Raw genomic sequence first — 24,412 nt, forward strand, 5'->3', positions numbered from 1 at the left:
CATCAGTTGTTTTCCTGAGTGCTTTACAGGAAAACACCTGCTAATTAAATGTTAATTTGTTCTTTTACAATACAAAGCATTAACTACATCAGTGTGTAGATTAGAGACAGAAACTGCCACGCTGCAGTGCATTTTGGCTTTAACCTATGAAGGAGACACTGCTGTCAAAAAGCAAATCATAAATACTATCTACAAATGGTACTGTAAGTGCTAAAACCCTAAATTTTTAGATTAACTGCTATTGTAGGGAAAAAGCCTCTACACAAAATTTACCTGAAGGTGAACAAATAAATGTAACTGCCTGCTGCGCAGAGGTCAAAAACCTGCCTAGTAGCCTTGTTGAGAATTCACGCACGAGTAAACTCATTTTTGCAAAAGACACAAGACACGGTTTTATTCTGCAATTGATCCACTGTTACAGAGGAAAAGCTGTCATAGTCACAGCTATTTGCAATGCCCAACATAACACAGGCTGTGTATTTCTTTTAAGTTCATGCTTATATGAATAAGATCTTGTCTTTTTATTAAAAGCATGCCATAGCGATTTCAAAGCTGGCAATGATGGACAGAACCCATCATAACCCGCTCCAAACTGTTTCAGCAGTTAATTATCCTGTCAGGAATAATGTCCTACTTTTGTCTTTGTCTAATGTTAAGTTTCAGTTATTCAAGCTCATTAAACACTTGTATCTGCCGGATGGAAAGACCATCAACATCACTTTGTCAGGTAGTTTCTTTTAGACCAAGAAAACAACGATCGTTTAAGATCCTCCTCAGCATTTCATTTAAATCGTTTGCTAATCCCTCTATTGTTATTACAATTTTATTGCTAACATTTTTCTTCAAATCTTGATGTTCAGACTTGACAAAACACTGCATCAAGGGGCCAAATCATATATTGACTCAAAAGTCCCTCTTGCTTTAACTTTGCTAATCTGCTTATTTATTTTCACACTCTATGGTTGTTGGGGTTTTTCGTCAAATAAAGCCATTGCTGCTTCAGAGAATTTTCTATACGTTCTTTATATTCCAAAGTATCCGCACATGGGATCAGGTTGATTCCCGATCAGGTGAGGCAGGTAGCATGGGGAAGTGATAAACTGGTAAGAGGTCAGAGATCAACTGAACTAACTTGGTCTAAGACCGAGCTGGTTCCTGTGAGGACAGGGAGGACAGGGCCCCCCTCCCAGAATGGGTGCAATATGGAGCAAGGTGCAAATGTTGTCCAAGTAGCTCTTGGCTTTGTGAGATGGGTCCACATGGGGAAGACAATGGCAAGCCCTGGAGGTACCCGGCTTTATGTGGCAGAGGAGCCAGGCAAAGCAAAGCTTGAGACACTGCTGGTATTCTCAAGTGAAGTGCAGCTGCCAAAGGACTGGAAATCATGGCATTACACTGTGTTAGAATGCATACATTTTGTTTACTGTAGGTGTATAAAAAAAATGCAAATTGGTTTATATACATTATCTTCAATTTCACATGCCTCAGATACAAGGACTTGTAACTTTCCATTTATATTTTGAGACAGACATATTGCTTCATTTGAGAATCTACTTATCATGTGTTATGTTAATTTCCATGTCCCATTTTCTTGATTAAAATGTGTTGCAGAATTTTATGGAAGTCATGCTACTACTTTACTAATTTTATTTACATCAACCAGCTGGTAATCTCATCACAGAAGACACGAGTACCTAGTTTTCAACCTCCAGTTTCTGCACATTTACAAAGAGCAGAATTAACCATTCTTATTACTTTTCTTAGAATTTTTCTTCCTTGAGTCCTGTTCCAACATTTGCATCACATTAACACCAGTCTGATACACCCATAACCAAATGTGCCATTTCATTTACTTTTTCTTTTGGTAAATATTAGTAGCTTTTTTCCAAATCCACTGGAACGTCCTCAGTGCCCCAAAAATTCTAGCACTGCCCCTGCCTTCGTCCCCCTCCCCCCAAGATTATTGGTAGCTAAGAAAAATTTCCATGCAGCTTTTTAAACTCTGGAGTTCAACATATCCTGACTGGCTAATTTTATAATGTCTAGATTTCACAGCTCCAGTTTCATGTCCTCCTTAGTTGCTAGAATAGAAGTACATTATGACACAACTACACCTAGTTTTCCCCCCTAAACACAAACCAAAAGCACTCACCGAACACAGCTGCTTTTTCCATTACAACTGATTTTTTTATCACTTCACAATAATAGCTTTATACATGTTCTCAACTGACTTGAAGACTGGTCACTGGCGTTCTACCTCCTGGCCTGAGATTCTCTGCCTTTATATCATTTTGCTTTCTTCAGCCATCTCCTGCAGTTCCTACTTCTCATTTATGACAACCAACATCAGCTTCTCGCTTCTTAAATTTTGGACATGCACACATACAAATGCATGCCTAATACCTGTATACGTCTAAGTATATACACCTGCCTTCACTTTCCTTCAACGCAATTTTTAAATTACGATCTTCTCTCGTGATTGTGGCTTTCACCAATTTCTGCTGAAACATTCTCAAAAATCCTTTAATTCTCATTGACTTCTGCAACCCACACAATGACATTCCAAATCCAAACGGAAAAGAAATGTAATGTCCAACTAAAAGACAGGAAAACTACAGATAAACAGAAAAAAACCAAACATTATCTGTATCATTTTTATGCCTTACAGTCCTTGATGCTTGATGTAGCTATGAGCTCCATTATACTCTCATGCCACTCACCCCTGAATCAGTCGTCTTCATAGAGACACGGTCTGCCTCAGACCTCTTTTTGCATATGAAAATCCCAGACCACACTAAGTTATTCAGCTCCCATCTGTACTTTTCTACTGTTCACCAAAAGAGAAAGCTACATACCCAGGAAGAGTACCAACTGATGTAAGTGATACTCATCATGCAGGTTCAAGAATGCCATTACTGTGAAAAACTTGACTGTGTTACCCAAAGGATTAAATAGATTATAGTCTTCATATTATTCACAAATTTCACAGTTGAAAGAACTCTCTAGTCATGATCAAAATTGTGAGTATGGTATCCCTCTAAGTCAACAGAAAGACATTTTTGTTTAGAACTCAAATAAAAACACAATTGCTATTTTTTTCCTGTAACATTGATCAGTCCTGTCCCTGGTGGGGACAGTGGCGGTTTGTTTTAATTTTGAAATACATATGTGTGTCTCAAAACTCTCACTGAGTTAATTACGTCCTACTGAATCTAGCAAAAGAATCAACACCCTCCATTTCACTTGCCTTTTTGCTAAATGTAAAGTCTTTCTCCCCACATTATCTGAACTGACCAAATACACTTCTAAGCAAAGATTTATGAACTGAAGAGCATAGTACAATACAAAATAATTATTTTTCCATAATTCCAACTTTATACCTTTGTCTGAAGTACTGCCTACTTTATATTAGAAAGTTCTCAAACAGGCTCACATGAGTTACAAAGCTGAATATAACTAGTATCAGGGTGTTGAACACTTCTGGTTCCCACTGTGCACAGTAAACAACCGTAATAAGCCGTTCTCTGGATTACCTTTACCCACGGTGGAAGTAGAAAGGTCTGGTGAGAGAACTCACAGCAAACTTTGCAGACCTGAAGGGCTGTTTATAATAGCTATATGGCAAACACCAATACAGTTTTAAAACTCTGATAGCATTTGTCCTGCATATTCCTACTTGTTCACCAAAATATGCCAAAATCTCTTATGATACACAGTTAAATATCTTGTACTGTAGAATGGGGAATTGCTGAATATCATACACTTTTCAAGTCTCCAGTCCTGGAAAAAATCATCAAATTAAGTTTCATGAGCATTTTCATGAGGCCAAAAATTCCTGAAAAATTACAATTAATTCTGCTACAAATACATTTTTATTCCATTTATGCACACAGCTCTTTTTATAGCTGTTAAACCTCCCCTCTTTCCCCTTTTTAAACACTATCAAAACTGTCAGGAACTACATTTTACTTTTTAGCAATCATTGCACACACATCATGATTCCTAGAATTTAAAATGAAACTGTTGATGGTTCAGATACTCTTAGACTGTCAGTAGTTTGGCAAAGTATGTAATTCATCATTTTGGAAGAAATGACAGTACATTCACTTGTGCAATATGCTTTTAAACTTCCTCTCTCTAATTTGAAGGTGTCAGTATTATACTCGGCTTCAAGAGAGATATTTTTAAGGCTTGCAGGTTGACTTGTCACATAGAAATTTGTCAGGTAGTATTTTGTCTTCATTAAGGTTCATTCTCATAAAGTGATTGGCCTGTGATATTCCCCAAAGACAATACATTCTGTGTTACCTGACGGTAATGATGTCCGTGTTAAATTTTCACTTTCCTCATCAGTGCTGCCGTCATAGTAATTTTCTTCCCCTGTAACCACCTGAGTAGTAGCTATACTACCCCTTGGAAAAAATAAAAAAGAGAAAAAGCACATCTTTGCCATCTATTCTTCCTGAAAGAACTTATAATTATTACGCAATGCAAGCTGATATAAGTCAATATATCGTCCCCCCACTGAACAGCTTAGCATATTCATATACAAAGACAGACAATAAAAAGTCAAGAGATAAAAAAGGCAGGATAGAAACAGCAAACAAATTAAGGTGTATTGTAGCATTAAAATGATTCATCTTCTCTGGATATTTTTTAAATAAAATGTACATAAAAACATTTAGATTTAAACATTTTTGTTTCCCAAAGGATAAAAGGAATCAAGTAATTCCGGAAGAATGCATATGAAAGTACCATGCTCTGATTGGGAAATTAGCTGCAACCTAATGGAAAAAAAGAAGAGGACAGATTCATGGAATATTTAGCTCTTGGCTACAGCATCCAAAAAAATATGCTGCTATTTGCAGTGACACCACTAAGAACCTTCTGCTGTCATGACCAGCAGTACTGTTTTGGGTAACCAAGCACTTAGCCAGGAAGAACTGTCACCCACATTTACAGCCAAAGAAATGGAAACTAAACTAAACTATGCATAAGGTATGATACCAAGTAACTCAGGAAAAATAAGAAATACCTTGTACATTTGGCATCTGCTGCAGATTCTTTAGCTTCATTCAACAACCTCTGTAAGTTTCTTATCTTTGCTTTCTTTTCATTCAGCACCAAAACAAACCGATTATAAAGGTCTGCTTCTAGTTCTTCTTTAGCTTCCACACATTTTTCCAGCCTACAATGCAAAATTAACTGTCAAACCATTTCTTTTTAAAACTCTGTTTCCTGGAAGACAATTCTGTACCGAGGCCAGCCTTCCTATTGCAGGAATCCCCATATCAAACCATGCATGACCAGTCCTGCATCTTCTGTCTGAAACAGGCCAGAAGAAATGGGTTTTTTTTCACAGAAAACTGCAATGAACTTTGCTACTAGAAAGGGGAAAGTTTTCAAGGGAAAAAATTTCTCTTCATGCTTTCTTGATGGGTTCTTGCACACAAGCATGTGAGACAACTAAAATTTAAATAGGCAAGTGTTCTTTAGGTTCAGTGCTGAATTCACCATACTGGGCATAACTTAGCAAGATACACATAATAAGATTACAAATAGATATGATTAAGCTTGACAGGTCCCGAATCTGGACCACACACTCTGACTTGAAATATATTTGAATGGGAAAAAAAAAGGAACAAGAGATAGGTAACTCCACTCTAACATGGGCTGAGATGACGAGCAAATACTTTGGGCAACTGGGACAGCTCCAGACCTCTTTCCTTGCCAGGACTCCCAGGGCAGATGTGGGTGATACAGACCATTTGCCTGACCATTTTCCATCAACAGCCTTGCATGTCTTGTTCTGGTGAGCTGGCAAGGTACAGAAACCAGTTCCTGGCAAAGCTCAGCAGGACACTGCAGCAATGCCTGATGGCAACTGTAATCCCCCACAGGCATTCCAACAAATACCATGTCAGTAACTCCAGCGCTGCAGACTCCATTTCGAATTACACAGATACTGAGCTGAGATCTTGGTACTCTTGCAGCCACCACCAGGCAGATTCACCCCCTCCCCCCGAACCAACCACAATTACTCGGTAGAGGACATAACACTTATAATATATATAAATATGTTTTAAAAGCTGTTAATTAACATGTTCAGAGTAAAATTTTGTTGTTTTTTAAAGGTTTAATGTTCACTCGTAAGAAGGTCAATGTCAGCAAAATGGAGCACAATGAAAATAGACAAGAATATGGATGTATACCGTCTCATAAGCAACGCAAAATGGAATATAAGCAAACATGAGCACAATAAATTGACTTATAGCATATGTGATCCTGTATTTACTTCTTGAATTTCATAACTTTTTAGTCTGTGGGTTGAAGCACAAACATTTTAATAGCTGTGTTCATAAAAAGCAAACAAACATCTTGATAATCTTATTGATCATGGGAACTACAGTATTATAGCAAGTAGTCATAACCTACAAACAACATGCTTTTCAACAGCCTATGCAAGGTTGGTAAAAAAGTTTAGGCGGCTTCGTTTGTTCTTAAACCCATAACAGATTTTAAAAACAGTAATTTATAAGGTAAGAAATTTCAACTGACTTCCTATGTAAATACTGATTATTTTGTTCATAGATCAAAACCATGTACGATGTAAGAAGAAAAAAAATAGAAAATAATCTCATGAAGTATCAAGTCTACTGTGCAATGCTTTAGGGATATGTTTGATAGTTGATAAATAATTCATCTAATTTAAATGCAAATAGCAGAACATCATTACCATATAGATCGGTTCAATAATTTCTAAATGAAAGATCATACGTACTCATCAACTACCAGGAGAATTTCCACCTACAAAATGAAAGTTAACTGTTTAGTGGGGAAGAAACAGTCAATTAACAAAGAACCAAAAACCCCATACAGTTGTTGGGTAAATTTCCACTTATATACTTGAAACTAGTTATGTTTGTATACATCAAAATGGAGAACAAGGATTTTGTGTAAAATATGGTAACCCTTTCTGTATCAAATTCTATAGAAAAGTCCCCTCTCCCACACACAAAACAATACGCAATAAAGAAAGTGTTTACTACTGTGCCTTTGTTTTGCCAATGGACTGATTTGTGTCAGAGCGGCTGAGGTTAGTTTAAATAGTTACACTGAGATGTTTTGCAGACTTGGCCAGAAAGGTGTCATATAAGATAATTCCCGTGAGGTCCTTGAATTCTGTGAAGACATCCACTGATGAAAATCAACGTAACTGTAAACTCTCAATGAAGTAAAGCTGATGCTGTCTGGATGTGAAGAAGCACAGTATAGGAATCTATTGCAACGCTAGCGAATTTCTTCAGCCTCTGGAGAAAAATATTAGCAACTCGAAACATACATATCGACTATATGCATACACTGGAATATTAACTCTTCCCCATAGGCAAAATTGATTAGTAGCATGCCATCAGTTAATGTTCTATGATTGTTTTCATATATGTGAACACCTTTTTCCACTTTTTCCTGTTGTTTAATGTAATCCAAATATAAATACATTCTCCAGACACAGATATGACATTAATTTGGTGTAACATTCAATCAGTGTAAAATACTATTACAATAATGCTACATTTGCAAATTAGGAGCCTTTAAAAATACACTATTATATGGCATACGATGGTATTTAAAAACAGAATAGTAAAAAGCAACAGTCCCCTGCTGCTTGGGAACAGGGATGAATTAATTATGCAGAATGGATGTGTGTGCGGGGTGGCTCTTGGTCTAACTCTGCATAGCCTTTAGGATTCACTCAGGCATGCATTACCTGAATTACGTGACCACAAGCAAAGCTGGCTGGGTTTCATTCCAATACCTCATCGGTTACAAACACAAACTTTAATTGCAATTCGTTACATGCTTTTGCCCGTATGTGATTTGTCTCACTAAAATACTGTCTCCCCAGGCCAAATAAAGAAGCTGCTCTTCTCAAAGGCATATTTCAAATACAATGAAAATAAATGGAAGTTAACGGCTAGAGTGGAACAAGTCTTCTTTGCACACACTTTCCAATTTCTGTATTCTTAGATGTCTCTGTTATGCAGGTACAATGCTTTTAATGTGGCAGACGTGCCCAAGTTTATAGCCATCAAAAAGCTTGCACAGCCTACTGAAAGCAGCTAATATTGGGAATGATTACAATCAGTAATTAAGAAAATCAGGTAACTGTCCAATTCTTAAGGGCTGCCTAAACACAGAGCAATCACACATGCTTCACAGAGGTTACCATGAACTATGTAACTTAATGGCATTTATACATTTTCCACACTCCAATATTAAAAAGAAAAATTTCAACATCTCTGCTATTTATGCTTGTCCTCAGTGCTCCTCAATAATTACTGGTCTTATGGCACTGCTCTATTACATTTTGGATTCACCCTTCCCCCAACACTGGCAATGGTATTGAATCTTGATGAGCTAATGCTGAAGAGTCAGTTTCAAGCACCAAACTACCTAGCCTGCATTTTTATGAGCTTTTTGTGGTTTAAATATACTGTCACAATAGTAGACCACAACATAAACCAGCAGCTATTTTGATTTTGTCTTGTCTACACTAATTTTAGATGTTTGATACAAAATACATACCACACCCAAATCAGAAATCTAACTCATGTTCTATTGGCCAAGGAATTCTTTTGTGACAGCTTATTATGACTTTACATTCACTATCTTAATTATCTATATGAAATAAAAACAATAGCTATTCTGCTTGACATTTTAACTCATCTATCCCTGAGGTGTGCACACACACACACTCCCCCTCAAGCACCCATTTGCAGTATTTTTTGAATAATCCTTTTGAAAATTTTGATAGTCTCTCTATTTGGACCTTGCCTGATAGTGTCTGAGTAAATTTTATTTTCTGATTTTAGATCAAGTGCTGAACAGTCTAGCTAGCCAATAACTCTCATACTGATGTCACCTACGTATGTGTCACTTCCTAAAGGCAGGAAAATATTCAGCCAGGTAAAAGCCTACACTTTTCAGTGTAGGTCATCACAATAAGCAAGATGATGAAAATTAAGGGAGTTACAGCTTCAGCCAGAAACAACTTCAACACCTCAGATGCTGCACAGCTTAGACTAGAGTACAGAAGTAATTTAATGATTTGATGATGCAGGGGATTTCTCTGCTCCTGCCTTTTGCCTTTACTTGAACCCGAACTGCGCAGGGAAGTGGCCGGAGCCATTACTGTGCCTGGCACAGGGCTGCCATGTGAGCGGACCATCTCATGTATGTTGAGGCTGTTGCCAGCAAGAGACTGGGGTTGGTATTCAGCTCACAAATTGCTCATTAGGCAGATTTAGCCTCCTGAAGGAAACCTGCTTGCCATTTTACAGACCAAATGGAAAGCAGAACAATTTTACACCTCAAAAGACCACAGAGAGCTACAGGGCAAAGCTGCTGAGCCAAGCTCACAAAACCTTCTTGATGGTCATGAAAATTAGAGTAGGGAAACGGAAAAGGGATGACTGAATTATTCCATTCAGTGCTCCATGCTTAACCTGAACAAAAACAGCTCTTGGAAGTCTGCATGCTATGTTTTAATTCTAATCATGTCCTGAAGAGAGAGATTTTAAGCAAGGGGAACTGCAGGGGCTGAAACTCTGGATCTGATGTGCCTTAGCTCCAGGTGAAGAGGGAGCACAATTCTCCACACCACGTGCTTTATATCTAATGTTTTACCACTCAACGCCGTAAGTGTGCCAGAGTGTGAAGCTTTAAATCCTGCCTACTGAACAAAGACAGGCAAAGCTTTTGTTCAGCTCCAAGAAACTCGCAACACTAGGTCCAGCATTTGGAGCCAAAAGAGCAAAGAGAGACAGTGGGGTAGACTAGGCTGTGGCAAAAAGAACTAAAAAACAACTCCAAAACCAAACACAAATCCAACAAGAAAACAAAAAAACAACACTGTTGGGATGAAAATTATTTTTAATTCTTCATTTAGCAGACAGGTCCAAAGCATGGTGACCACACAACTTCCAGTATTTATTTCGAAAAATCATGTTTCAGCCATTCAAAATATAAACACACTAAAGAAAACCACCAGCACTGCTTCCGAGAGCAAAGGCTGTCAGGCAAATGTGATTTTTTTCTTTGGGGTTACTCTTTAAAAGTGCCATACCACCATGGAAATTGATACAAGCACTAATGCCTATTACACATTAGCGTGTAATGCAGTACAGCATACTGATTATACAACACGCTATTGTTCAATAAACTGTTAAGCAGTAAAACACTACTTAGGAAGGCCATATGCTTGTCAGGGAGATTGTCAGGAGAAACTGTTAGTCATTTTAATGAGAGGGAAACAAAACTAACTCCTCCCAAAAGTGAGCTCTCTTTCTCAAGGTAAATTAATGCCAATTAGCTCCATTCTTTCATCAATCTTCCTAAATGCAGTTTTTCAGATAAAGCTATAGAAAAACGAGATAAATCTCTGACTTGCATGTGCTGTTTTATGCTAACTGAAATAAACAAAGGTTACTTCACTACAGAGTGCAGTGGCAGACAATTCAGATCATAAATACAATGGCAATTAAGAAAAAAAACCCCTCACAAAATAATGGTGCTTTTTCCTTCAACAACGTACTCTTCTTCCAATTCTGTCTGCTTTGACAAGTCAAACAGATTAAAGCAATTGCAACTTATTTTCCCCTCAAAAATGTAAATAATTTAAACTGCTAGTCATAAGAATTATAGAAAACAGTGGAAAGAAGGCTTCCTGAACAAAGTGGAGAGGATTTGACAGACAACAGGTCATTTTTTTTTCACTTCATAAAGATAAATCTAGTTTTAATTGCAAAGTTTGTAATCCAGTTACATTTTTGACATAGGAAGCAGATGCACAACCACACACAACTACATGGGCTGCAAGTAACTGGGCTCAAAACACTTGTCCAGAAAAGAAAAATTCGTGCGCCCCTTTCCATACACTACTTCAAAAGTGCTGTCAGTAAAACCCTCACTGGCAGTATCAGCATTTGTGAGTTCCTCAAGTACCACCTGTTGTTGGAGTGGGAAGCCGGATCGGCAGTAACAATATGGTCTCAATATGAGTAAAATCGTTCTGCTTTATTAGTCAGCAAAACAGGGTTTATATAGCAAAACAATTACAGCCTCTGATTGGTTAGTTACCCTTAACTATATAAGCGCAAAATTGCTATAACTCGCTGCGATTGGTGCAGAGCTTCATGTCCATGCGGAAGCGACGATAAGGCAGGAAGCGGCGAGGAGGCAGGAAGCGGCAGCGTGGCAGTCCCCCTGCCGCCAGCGTTCCGTGTTCGCCACTTTACTTTCTCAGCAATGTTCTGCGATCACTGCTTTCCAGGCTTATCTCCGGTACAGAGCCTGGGTTGCTCAACGGCACCAAACTATGTCCCCTCTCGTCCAACCAGGACTCCACAATCTGTGAAGGCACTTTTAAACTTACCGCTTCTCCACATCACTCCAGTTGCTGAAAAGCCTTTCATTTTCTTTTTGCAGATGCTCATTTTTTGCTTGCAGTCTTCCCAGGCAGTCCAGACAGTAACCAATCAGCTCCCTAACCACCTCCTCCGGACTCGAAACTTTCTGTAGCTTCAGAGACCCAAGTCTAAACTAGGACACAAAGAAAACCTGAGTTACTGCACCTGTACTAGAAAGATTACAAAACCTTGCTCCAATTAACTTCTATATGTACTTCATAAGCATAAAAAAGTACTTTACAGTCCTCCAGTTAAAAGTGGTGTAACAAATTTGTCACAAGAGTAATTGTGGACTATGTGGAATAATCTACCTGTCAATTGTTTATGCAGCTAATAGGTCTTGTACAAATCAGAGGTAGTCAGTAGTGTAAGTATAAATGTGCAACCACAGATTTTATATAAAAGGCATTTTGATGTAATGCAGAACCACAGGAACGGAAAACCTAGTGGCATTGCTAACATATTCTTGCCATCTGCCCAATGAACTAGGTGACGAAACTTGCTGCCTATTCTGGTACCTGCAGCAGCAATACAACCACGTAAACTTTACTCATAAAACAAATGAACATTAATTACCTTTTATTTAAAGTAGTACTATAAATGCCTCTCTACCATGCTTGTATGCACCTGATAGATGAAAACTAGTCCCCAGGTTTTCCCCTTCAGGGCTCAGACAGCAAATGCTTAATAAAAAAAGGAGTTCTTAATTAAATAGGCAGCCTCAATAATTCAATGAGATTAAAGGATAGGGTCTACAGTGAATAGTTATATTTCCTCAGCAATGGGAGTGTTATACAGGATAGACAAGAGGTCTGAACAGATTTGTTCTGCCTGGTTTGGCAGAAACAACAGGAAGTTGTTGTTTCTGTTATCTTAAAGGAAGAATAGTTCAATCATGCACATTAAAGCATCAGCTAAACTATAAATATGCAAAGCTGGATGAACATATAAAAAATGTTCAGCGTGACAGTTTGAGGCAATTGAACAAGAAAGATATTAAGGTTGTCTGAATGGAGTCACAGGCATTATCTTAACAGAAGCAAGCCAGAAGCAAAAGGCCTGACTTTGGTGCTCTGGACTGGGAAGCTGATGGGGAATCTGAACTGCCTTAAGGTACACTTCTGCAGCTGATAGAGCCTACAGAAGCCACAGGGTGTTTTTCTAACACCTCTCCACATCCAGCAGCACCACCATTTGCCCAGCTTCACAGAAAACTAGTTGAGGAAACAGATCCAGAGAAAAGCAGAGTGGGTTGGATGACACTATCCAGACTTTGGCCAGATTAAACTACAGCAGAAGCAGATTTGTCAGGAAAGAGGCACCAAAACGACCTGGCTTTGACTGGAAATGTCTCTAGAAACGCTGAGCTGGTGAGGGGTATGTGGAAGGAGAAAGGGTCCTCTCTCGCATCTTGTAATTATTAAAAGGATTCACATAACTGTTGTAGCACTTCTCCATGAACACAACTATTACTCATCTTTTCAACTCGAATACATGGCAATAACATCTTAAAAAAAATGCAAATATAAGTGGTACACATTAGGGAAGAGTTCATTCTGTGTTGTGGTACTTCATCTCTTAAAATCAGAAATGCCATTGCATTCATTTTTCTCCCCACTTTAGTTCATTTTACTTGGCAAGGCATGGCAAATAACAAAATAAAAGTAATCTGTGAAAAAAATGTGTAGCATTTGTTAACACTTTTTAAAAAGTGTCGTTTACTATTACCATACATAAGATTTTGTTGAAAAAGACCTTGTAAAACTTGCTCATAAAGATATTAAAGGCATTGTTTGAAACAAATAACAGTCCTTCAATTTATATATTTTATTTGTGGAAGTCTCTGCAAGAACATATGATACCATCATAAGCTTCGTCAGTATGGTTAATTTATGAGAAAATGCAGCAAACCCAAAGATGTAACTTCAAATTAGCCACTGATCTTTATTCCAAATTCCCATGTACTGTCTCTAACTTGTTGTTTTCCTTCAGCTTACATACATCTGATGGCTGTAGATGAAAAGATGCATTTAACTTATTTTTGGAAATTAGATTACATTATCAGTAACCCACAGAGTGATGTGTATTCCCTGGATATCACACTTGCTGTTTGACAGCATTAACAAAGATGGACATCTGCGTAAAGGAAACTGTTTTTCATCACTTGCAAGCCACCACCATGCTATATGGATAAAGAGTTCAAGCCACACTTTAATACTAGTCACAGAGATAGAGAAGCACAGTAGCACAGATAAATAGCAACATAAATGTCTACTTTAACGGTGGAGAAAATAGCGGGAAGAGCACATCTTTTTCTTATGCTTTTAATATAATCAGCTGAGATATGTTCAATCAGGACAAATGCATATTGATCAAATCACAGTTTACTCAGCACAAGAGCATAAAATACGAACACTACTAAAACAGGTTAAAGTGAATAACAATAAATTTCAGCTGAAAGCCTGGTTCCACTCACAATCAAAATCACGCCAAACACACAGCAGACATTTCTAAGGCAATTGTAATTACAAACAAACACCAGTTCAGCCTCTTACTTAAACATACTACACAAACTGATACTGCTAGTGCAACGTGGAGTTTAGAACTGCAAACGACATCCTCAGCTTCATGTACATCTCCCATGAAAGGATTTCAGAAAATCTGTAAGAAAAAGCTACGTCTTCCTTTTTACAAAAGCTGAGACACCAAAAGAAGTAAAACCAGGCTTTTGGGCATGCTACCTTTTTTGATGAATTCTCAAAATGGAGAGGGAGAGAGGTCACGCTGCAAAGAGCGGAGCAAGAAATGCACGCCAGCACGACAAGCCACTGCTAATGTGTGAACCAACAGAGAGGAGGTGCTGGACAGATTTGCCACACTGCTTTGGAGACACAATGAATTCTGTTGCTCGTGTATTTAGGTGTTCATGTCAAAGTTAACACAGTAGCAGTCTTTAATTTAGTCTTGACGTCAGCCTTTATACAAAGCCATCGGCTATCGTATACTTTCTTACATGAAACTTCACTGTGCTGCTTTCCGTGTCTGATATGCTGTGATCTGCAGAGCATTTCTGGCAGGCCCACAGAAGGTAAGCAAAGCAAGACCATCACCAGGAGGCTTAAATTTATTAGGCAGGTGCTCACATATCAACTGGAAAAGAAAAATAATAATCATAAAGCTCCTGCAAAACAAGTATTCTTCTGTATCTTCCTCCCGCCCCTAGTCATCTAATATTAACTTAGTACAGTTGTAGGAGCTCATTATCTGGGTTACTTTGCAGCTACCTCCAGCACCTCAGTGCAGAAAAACATGGGACGTTTAGACACAGCCCTAATCACACCAAAAGTAACGTGATATTAGACATGAGGCTTTGTTTTGCCTCCTTCATGCAGAATGATATACGAAGTGTACTACGAAGCCTTCTCATGCAGTTTCTTCATCATTAAATCATTTGTTACATCAAGCTATTGCACTGTCTATTTAACCAACAGAAATGTTAGCACTAACAATAGTAATATTGTTATCTGAGCAAATTACAACTTATTGGCATTCACCCCTGTAAAGAGCCCAGCGCTGAGAGACTGATAAGCCATAAAGGCAGCCAGATCCATTTCATTTCCAAAGCATCAAGGCACAGCACGAGCCATTTGTAAAACAAGGTAAAGAAAATCAAGTCTCTGGACAGTTTTGCTCTGGAGTCCTGCTGGCATTCCAAATTGGAACACAAACTGGTAAAGGAGCAGATGAACAAAATAATACTATTTTAGATGCAAGGATTCTGAATTTTGGACAGATGTGTAATTTGCAGCGCTGATTAAGACAGAATTCTATTAAAACAGAATGGGGAGGGGTGTGGGGAAATAACAAAAAAAGGTGTTAGTTTTTCCACATACTGCTTTTTTCTGCTGCATGCAACTAAAACAAGATCTAGTTCAGTTATTTGTTCCTCATCACCAAAACTGCAGTACTGAAACTGGAAACAATTCTAGGAAGCCTCCCTAGAAGTACCTAACAACCATGACACCATAACAAACAGTTAACCGGGTGGGATATCAAGACAAACAGATCTTCCTTACTGCACGAGTGAAAGCTCAACATTAACGCTTCACTAAGCTCATTTCACATAAAACGATTTGGATCGCATTTCCAAGGTGAGCCTCCTTTTGTTAATTCCTGCACATCTCTAGATCATTTTCTGTTTCTTGCCATTCTTCCAGCTGCTGTAGCTCTCTAGCTTCATCTCATCTGCAGATGTAATTAATGTGCTTTCTACTTCCTCTTCCAGATCATTCAAGAAAACATTATGTAGAACATTAAAGCACTAAACACTTCATTTATACAGAAAATGAGCAGATCTGCTAGAGGGCCCAGTGGACAACAGACTGGCTGTGACTGATATACTGCTCCCCTTCAATATCTATTTTATTTTTTGTTGAGGTTTTTTTATTTTTGTTTTTTAAAGACACAGGAAGATGAATACAGAATCATTCAGAAAGTTGTGTTCCCTTAATCAGAAATCACATTCAGCACTTATCCATTAGACCAGTATTTAAAGTTTAGAAATAAAAACAAGAATTAGAAGTTTATCACAAAACTGTCATTTTCTCATCACCTCTCACCCTGCCCAATGTTTTTCTTCTAAGGAAGGAGAAAGAAGTGATCTCAACCATAAGACAGAAAATATTTTGGAAGTAAACTGAAAAGCTTCTCAAGTAATTTTTCTTCTAGTTCCTGATGTTTACAGGAAGATGCTTCACTTAGGAAAAAAAAGTCATTGAAATGTGAGACAATGTATTTTTTTCATGGAAAATTCTAAAACTACGCACAAATTACTTTATTCTATAAAGATGGCGGATTTTCATTTTGCATTAATATATATGTGATATGTTCTTTGCATTACTACACTAACATTGAGAGTTATCTAAGGGAATAAGTATCAGAGGTCATGCACTGAAAGGAGAAGCCATTTATGCAGCAATGTCTGCAAGCTCTTTCTTCTGAGGCAGAATCTGAAGCTAGATACTAACAGTGAGCTAATTTCCAATAACAACAATTTTTCATTATGACATACTAGCGTATACGAAAAAAAACACTCATGATAGAAATTCTCATTGCATCTGCATTGCTGGCCGTGATTTCTATCTCTATTACCTAAGTATCCTGTCAATCCTTGCTAACAGTATCTGTTGTCCAAAATATATTTCAGGAATTCCATAGTTCCACAAGCTGGGAAAAAACCTATTGATTTAGACAGACAGATTTTGTTCTTTCTTGTCCTGACAGGACATTTAGTGGCGCTTTCTCGCTTCTGTTTATTTTATATGCTTAAATCCTAACCCGTAAGTTTTTTTTTTTTCCTTTTCTATTTTGAAAATAATTTCACAAATAATTTTTACAGAGAGAACACTCATAGATACTTAGGTCTGATTTTTAAATGAAAATATTCTTAATTGATGGAGTTTTAATTGTACGAGTCAACCTTCAACCTGTAACAGAATCATCTCTAACTCACCTCACTCATCTTCCACTTTTCTGACGCCTTCAGAGTAAGACTCAGAGATCCTTGCACTCTGCTTCTAATCATAGTATTTTAAACTGTGTTAAGAATCAGCTGGGTTAGCACAGTTAACTTCTATATCCTTGCAGACAGATGCTGCCTCCTGCAAGGTACTCTCTAAGCAAATGTCCTTTCACCAGGGAAATATTAATGAAGAATTTGACGGGGGGGAAAAATTCCACAGCAGCCCACCAGCATGGAGCAGCTGTGTAGTCCCTCTCTGTCTTTATCAAGACCCGCAGTCTGCAACTGCAGATGTGACCTCCGTGTTGCAGCAGCAAAGCCCTGCAGACCCACATAACAACAGATCCTTCTGTCATGGCCCTACCCTGAACGTCTCTCAACGCCTTTCCTACGCTAGAAGGGAGCTATGCTGGGAGGCATATTTCTGCGACAGGTCTCAGTCTTACTAGAGCTTGGTCACTCCATGCTACCTATTAATGTCAGTTTAACTGAGTCTTCGGGAACTAGGGAGGATGGAGGAACAATCAGGGTGGTTTTTAGTAATAAAAATCCCACAGTCTGAAACCGTATGTTTTCAATGCTCAAAAAGCGATCTCAGGAGCCAAACCAGAAGAAAAGCTTTACTCAATTTTCAACACTTGCACAGATTTATACCCAGAAAATTTTGCTAAGACAAGATATTAAAAGCTATCAGCTAAACTATCCTGAAGTCACCTACTGCTGACCTTGTCTATGACTGGTACTGAAAGTAAATTCTTTACCACAGAGCCAGAGATTAACCATAACATACAGGACAACATTGAATGTTACATTAATTCAAAAGTAAGATGTGCCTTACACGCTTGCATTACAAAAGGTGGTGTAAGATACACCAGCTTTATTTTCTCAGCTGAGAGCTGGAACTCTTGCAAGACAGACAAGCTGTGATTCCCAGAATCAGCCTTGCTACTATCAGTTAAATATTAGCTACCTCTTCTACTCTACATAAGGCAGACTCTGAACTAAGACAGAACCAATACTTTGATAAAAAGAAGTTTTCATTATGAATATACCTACGAATTTAAAAGCAGAAAATGTCAATGAAAATTCATGTACAGGGTTAAAGAATACGACTTACAAATGAATGATGCTGACACTTAGTTGCCTATACAAAGAAAGTATTGTTACAAGCTTGAATCTGGAAAGCATTATACCATTTTTATTTCTTAAGTCAATCAGTGAGTGGTCTTGATTTTTTAAAGCTGTGGCACTATTATCTCCAGGGAAATCATTCAACAGTAACCATGACATCCCTGGGTGTGGTAATAAAATGAGTACACTAGACTTGCACAATACAGCGATGACAATGTGAAAGCAGAAGTTGCTTTTGTAACAGCAAACTCTAGGAAGCTAGAAAAATTACAAAGTAACATGGAAGCCAAGAAATCTCACTGGTTACATCAGTCAGTATAAAAATATGATCACCAGTTATAAAAATCAAGTTTAAGATAAAAAAATCTGCATTTCTCCACTCTTGCTTTTCCCTCCTGAAATATTATTTATGAGCAAAGTATTACCTCATCCCCCCCCCAAAAAAGTATCTTCCTGCTTGACAAAGGCATTATATCTATTCTAGAGCAAAACAGCTGACATAAGTGATTGCTATTTTTCTCAGGTTTTTACTACACGCTGCAGAAACCTTCCACATAAACTGTCGTCCTGTTAGTTCCACATCAACTGATGAAATTCCATCTGGTTTCACTATTTTGTATGGCAGGGACTCCCATATACTTTGGAGAGTGCTTCACTGTTTCTCACACCCTCAAACCCACACACTCATGGCACTGTGGCCCCCTTACAACTGCAGTGCAGGGCTATATCTGTGCAGCAAACTACGCAGACATTAGGAACATTGCCAGGTACTAGAATAGACTAGTACTATATAGGTCTAAGAACTAGAATGGCCACAGCGTGTCCTTGGCCCCCCATGCCAGTGACCACCTCACCAAACACGCTGCAAGGACATTGCAGGCGCTCCCAAGAGGCATTTTGCATGCAGTCACCCTCTTCTGGAAGCTGAGATGATTTTAATAGCATGGACATAGACTATTTCCCACCAGTTGGCCTCTGTGCCTGGGAACATTCCCAGGAAATCTTAATCTACTGGTGCAGAGGCAATCACAGTAGTCTCTGGAAGAGTGCTCTATCAGGTTTGCAGCAGGTGCCACTGTATCTTACTAGACTAAGAAGGACCAAGGCACACTGCAGAAGGAGGTCTCAGGTTTCCCTTTTGATGGAATACCTGGATCCTGCAGAAGGAGGCAGAAACAACGCTGAAGAAGCGTCTGCCACTTCTAAGTTATTCCATCCATCCCTTACCAAGCTGTACACTGCATTGTGGGCCAGACTGGAAGCAGATTCCTGCTGTGAAAACTCTTCATTGACTGGGATGGACCTCTGGAGGTCTCCAGTTCAATGTCCTGCCCAAAGCAAGGCCATCTCCAAGGTCAGACCACGCTACTCAGGTCTTTATCCAGCTGGGTCTTGGAAACCTCCAAGCACTGAGACTGCACAACCACAACCTGCCCCAACATTTGGCTCACCTAATAGTGAAAAACACTTCCACTGTATCCCACTGGAAACTGTGGTTTCCAGTTACGTCTGCTGCCCCTCATCCTCCTAACGTGCACCACTGCAAATTGCCTGTCTTCTCAGTAACTTCCTTGGAGGTACCAGGTGGCAACACCTGAAACTGTCTCTTCACCAGGCTGAAGCAGTCCTGGTCCCACAACCTCTCCTCACAGAGCAAGTGCTCCAGTCCCTGACTACTTCAACAGCCCTCCGTTGGATCCATTCCAGCTGATCAGCGGTGTTCCTGTGCTGGGAACTCAAAACCGAATGCTGTATCAATCTGACTAATGCCAAATAAAGAGGGATAGCCCCATTCACCTGCTCTGGTAGTTGTGATCCTGTCAGTATGGCCCAGGATGCTGTTGGCCTCCGGTCTTGGACTTAGCTCACTGCCCTCCAGGACCCAGGGCCTCACCTGCAGAGCTCCTCCCCTTCCCCACTGTCCCCAGCACATCCCCTCGCAGGGGCTCTCCCAGCCCTGCTCAGGGCCTTGCATTTGCCCACTGGCTTTCACACAGCTCCTGTCGGCCCATTCGCTCAGCCCAGCCTCTCTGTGTGTCAGCCCCAAACTGGAGGGCATCCACTGGTCACTCCAGGTCAGTGTCAGCTGGGAACTCAATGGCTGTGCACCCCACTGCCTCCTCCAAGTTACTGTCAAAGATATGAAATAGGAGCGGTCCCAGCAGAGACCACTGTTGCTCTCCATTCATTACCAGCCTCCAGGCCCATACGACCCACTAACCACTGTCCTCTAAGTCCCACCAGCCAACCATTTTTCTATCCATCTCGTTCTCCACATGTCCAAACCACAACAGCCCAACCTGGAAATAATTTCATGGGAGATGGTGCTGCAAGCTGGCCACAGTGCAGAGAAATGGCATCCTCTGCTCCCCTTCAGGCATGAATCCAATCCTTTTATCACAGAAAACATGGTAGAGCCAGATGCAGTCTGCATGGTCTGTCATGATTTATATTTGGTAAATCCATGCCAACTGCTCCCCATCACCAGCTTCTCTTTCACGTGCACAGAAATATGGTCTGAGAGGAGTTGCTCTGTGACTTTCCCAGAAATCAAAGTGAGCCTGACCAATCTGTAGTTTCCCTGAGGATCATTCCAGCATTTCTGAAGACTGGTGGAAGGTTTGCCATTCTCCAGGCCAGCTCTCCCAATCTCTATGAGCTTTCAAATTTGATAGGGAGCAGTCCCACAGAGGTCAGCTCTCTAAGCACCCTTGGATGCAGCACATCTGGTCTAATGGACTTGGATGTGTTGTTGTGGTGAAGAAAACAGTAAATGAAAAGCCAGCTCTGCTCAGCAGTCTAAATTTCTTATTCTTACTTAGATTTCCCTGATATCCATTTAAGTCCCTGGAAGCACTGCATTGTGACTGGCCATATTTGAGATCATTCCAGCAAGAAGCTCTCAACATCAAATCCTACTGCTCTGTTCAGGGGAAAGAGAAGGAGGACTTCTTTGAAGACTTAGGTATTGTACCAAAATTTGAACATCATTCTCCTGAGACCTCACTAAGGCCAACTCTTTGCAATCACAGGAAACAAAGTCACATAAACCCTCTCATAAAGGAATCAAAGTTTTTTAAAAGAGTTTCTTGATCTCACTAGTCTAGTTGAAAAGCTGTTTGGGACTTTTTTTCTAACTTGCGCCCTAAACACACACATGTGAAACTTGCATCCATTTGCTTTTCGACAGACACTGTTCCCTGGTTTACAGTGTTCTTCTCTCTCTCTTGTGTTCAGATTCTGCTATTTATAGATAATTATTTTCCTCTGTCACTATTTATTCTGTTGAATTAAAGCTCGAGGTTGTAGCTTTGGCTACATGTATGTTAGGCAATCTATTCCTCATTTCATAAGAGCTTCCTTCCAATTTGAATCTGCATTTCTTGACTGTGGATGACCAGAACTGTACACATAACTCTAAATACACACCATGACTACATAGACTGTGCAAATACACAGAAAACAAACACAGAACTTATATGACATTTACAGATCATCAATATTCAGTCTATCTGCAAATTTCATTTTTTCATTCACCCTGCCACATTTACCCAGTAAGCATCACCATGATATGGGGATTACCTATATTTCAGGAGGCCTGGCTCTTCAGATAGTTCTGGAATAAAAAAAATGTTAAATGAAAGCAATATGCACATCAGACATCGCTCAAATACCTTTGGAAAAAAAAAGTCAGTCAACAACAACAACAAAGTGAGCCATACAGATAGGTAAGAGTAGTTGTGTGGGTGCCAGGAAGATATTTATTGAGCATGAAGCTACTTGATTTTTCCAACAAACTGCATGTTATCTGTATGTCTTCCTTTAAAGCCTTTAGAAAACCTCCTTGTTTAATCTTTACACTCCTCAGAAACATCACGTTTCACATGTCTATACAATCAGCTACTTATGTGAAGCTTAATCCCACCCATGCTGAAATGGTCTCTAGCTAGGATTTTGACAGCTGTGACATGGTCTGGTCAAGATCTATCCAGGCTATGATTCACTGCCCTAAAGTGCTCTTGTAATCATTTTCCCAAACTTACTCTAAAATCTGTTGCTCACAAGAGTACTTCCTCCTCCAAACTTAAACCCATATATATCAACAAGAACCAAATCACATCTTAGTAAAAAATGAGATACATTTCAAAAAAGGCATGAACTGAGTAAAATTACAGAGCATTTACCCTAAAGTAATATTCACCTCTCAAGGTGCTAAGCTACCAAAAGCGGCGACGATTTTCCTCCTCAATTTTCTTGACCATAGCCAACTGAATTCCGTAAAATTAGAAATACACTGAATACTAAAAGGCATTGCAGTGGTAATACTCAGCACTTGGAATATTAGGTATGTCTTCCAATTCTTTCCCAATGGCAATCAGATACAACGTTCCACTTCACTAAAAAAGATCTGAGCAATGGAGTAAAAGGACCAAAGGCAAAGCTCCAAGAAAGATCAGGTGCACTAGTTACTTATTAGAATAATAAATATGGAGCAGGAACTATACATTTTAGTTCCAGAAATAGTGATAACATAGTCATGCTTATGTAAAGAACAAACAATTTGAGCAGTTTATTGAATTTGGTATGAAATTACTACTTCACCATGCAAAAACTGGGGGGTTTGCATTTTATTCATACATTCAAGTGCTTTATCTTCTTTTAAGCTTCTCGCCTTTTATCATTCCCTTCTATACTTCAGGCAATTCTGTCCATTCAACTCTCTGCTACCAGTCTGCCTCTGAAGTGAGTTTACAAAGACAACTGAAGCAGGACATCCTTAAAAGATCTTTTTTTAATCTTTTTCTTCATTAATTCAATGGCTCCAGGAATAATCAGATACTTTCCTACCTCACTGAGTAGCAAGCAGGTCTGTGAGCAATGGAACTACTGAAGCCTGGTTTCCTACCGTTATGACTCTTGTGCTGGATCCCCTTATGTCTAAGAAGGTGAAAAATCCAGTCAAAGCTTTTCCCTTATTTAGAGCATTCATAACTTCTCTTTCCCATGAGGATTTGCTAGTGTCTAATAATACAGTTGATCTCACTCCGCATTTTTTTTTCCAAAGCAGACATATGAATAGGGTCTCTCTTCTCTATCCAGCCACCTATTTCCATGAAACTAGTAGGAACCTGATATCTTTAAGACCTTTACTCCTGTCAAATCTGTTTGAAATTGGCCAGTAGTTTCAAAAGTTACTGGGGGGAAGGGGAGGAGGTAAGAGACTGGCAGTCAGCAGAGGCACACAGCATGATCACATAGGCTTTGTTTCCTTAGGAAGTAGGGCAAAACACTTGCGCATTTTATTATTTTAAAAACTGCCCTAAACGAATTAGGAAATGAGCTTTACTTGGAGATCTAAACTTGTTTTCTTCCTTGTTTTTCATGTAATTTATAGTGTGGCAATAATACAATAGGCTCTAGACAGAACATCTGGATTCAGGTCTCAGGGCTTAAATACATGAACAGTTCACAACTATGTTAATTTAGATTTCAGAGGGAAAGCCTGATAAGATAGCTTAAATCAGAACACATTTCCTACAGGCTAAGAACAGAACATGGGCCATTACCATAAATCAACTAACACACCAAATTATCACATAGCAACTTACTTGTGTTTGAGACTTTAGTCTCCCAAAAGTACAAAAGGATGCCTGCCAAGGATTTTTAATTTAATCTGCTGCCACTTTTTGCCAAATATTCTGTGTTCATGTTCAGGTTTCCAACTCAGAATTATTCCAGAACAAAGCTCATTTAAGGAAAATCTTTAAAGTAGGAGTGTGAAGCTCTTTTTTCTGAACAGTTAATCACAAAGTATACATAGCATGAACACGTAACAGTGAAAAAAAACCCACATGCAACCCTTTCGATAACCTCCAGAAAAATTTCTGCAAGTGTTATGAAAGGCAGATCCAGAAAAATGTGCTTTTAGCAAAAATCTCCAGAATCAAAGCAAGGCTTGCAAGAGTGCTTGTGATACTACTGTCAGCAAAAGTTCCAAGGTAACAAAATATGAATGATTAATACTTCAAAACTTAAAAAGCACTACCACATTATGTGTTAGCTGCTGTATAATGGGAGTATTTTAAAACTACCTGTTAACTGATAATATTCCCCACATGTGAAACCCAGGCTGCAAATTTCTTTAAAAACTTTAATAAAACATAACTGAAATGTCTGGAGTAATAACTGTCAGATATGAAGACAACTTGTCTTGGGAGCTACTTCCCTTCAAACAGCGACCTTTAGGTTTGGGAAGTAATGGAAACTATAAAGTGCTTCTTGAATACACCCT

The 24,412-nt window shown here is 39.0% G+C and overlaps 1 protein-coding gene across 5 annotated transcripts in view; it reads right to left on the reverse strand.

The window, feature by feature from the left end:
• Positions 1 to 24,412, reverse strand: part of XRCC4 (X-ray repair cross complementing 4) — a 192,679-nt gene that overhangs the window by 94,780 nt on the left and 73,487 nt on the right. For all 5 annotated transcript variants that reach the window (XR_012761948.1, XR_012761947.1, XR_012761949.1 and 2 more), the window contains 3 exons: positions 11,435 to 11,601; positions 5,036 to 5,188; positions 4,309 to 4,412 (listed from right to left, as the gene is read on the reverse strand). Coding sequence is in view for 2 of the 5 variants with exons in the window: in XM_075411597.1 (XP_075267712.1) it covers positions 4,309 to 4,412; positions 5,036 to 5,188; positions 11,435 to 11,601 (424 nt within the window). In the remaining 3 variants the exon portion in view is untranslated. The remainder of the gene's footprint in view (positions 1 to 4,308; positions 4,413 to 5,035; positions 5,189 to 11,434; positions 11,602 to 24,412) is intronic.

The sequence above is a fragment of the Opisthocomus hoazin genome, chromosome Z, assembly GCF_030867145.1.
Source record: "Opisthocomus hoazin isolate bOpiHoa1 chromosome Z, bOpiHoa1.hap1, whole genome shotgun sequence".
Classification (NCBI taxonomy): Eukaryota; Metazoa; Chordata; class Aves; order Opisthocomiformes; family Opisthocomidae; genus Opisthocomus; species Opisthocomus hoazin.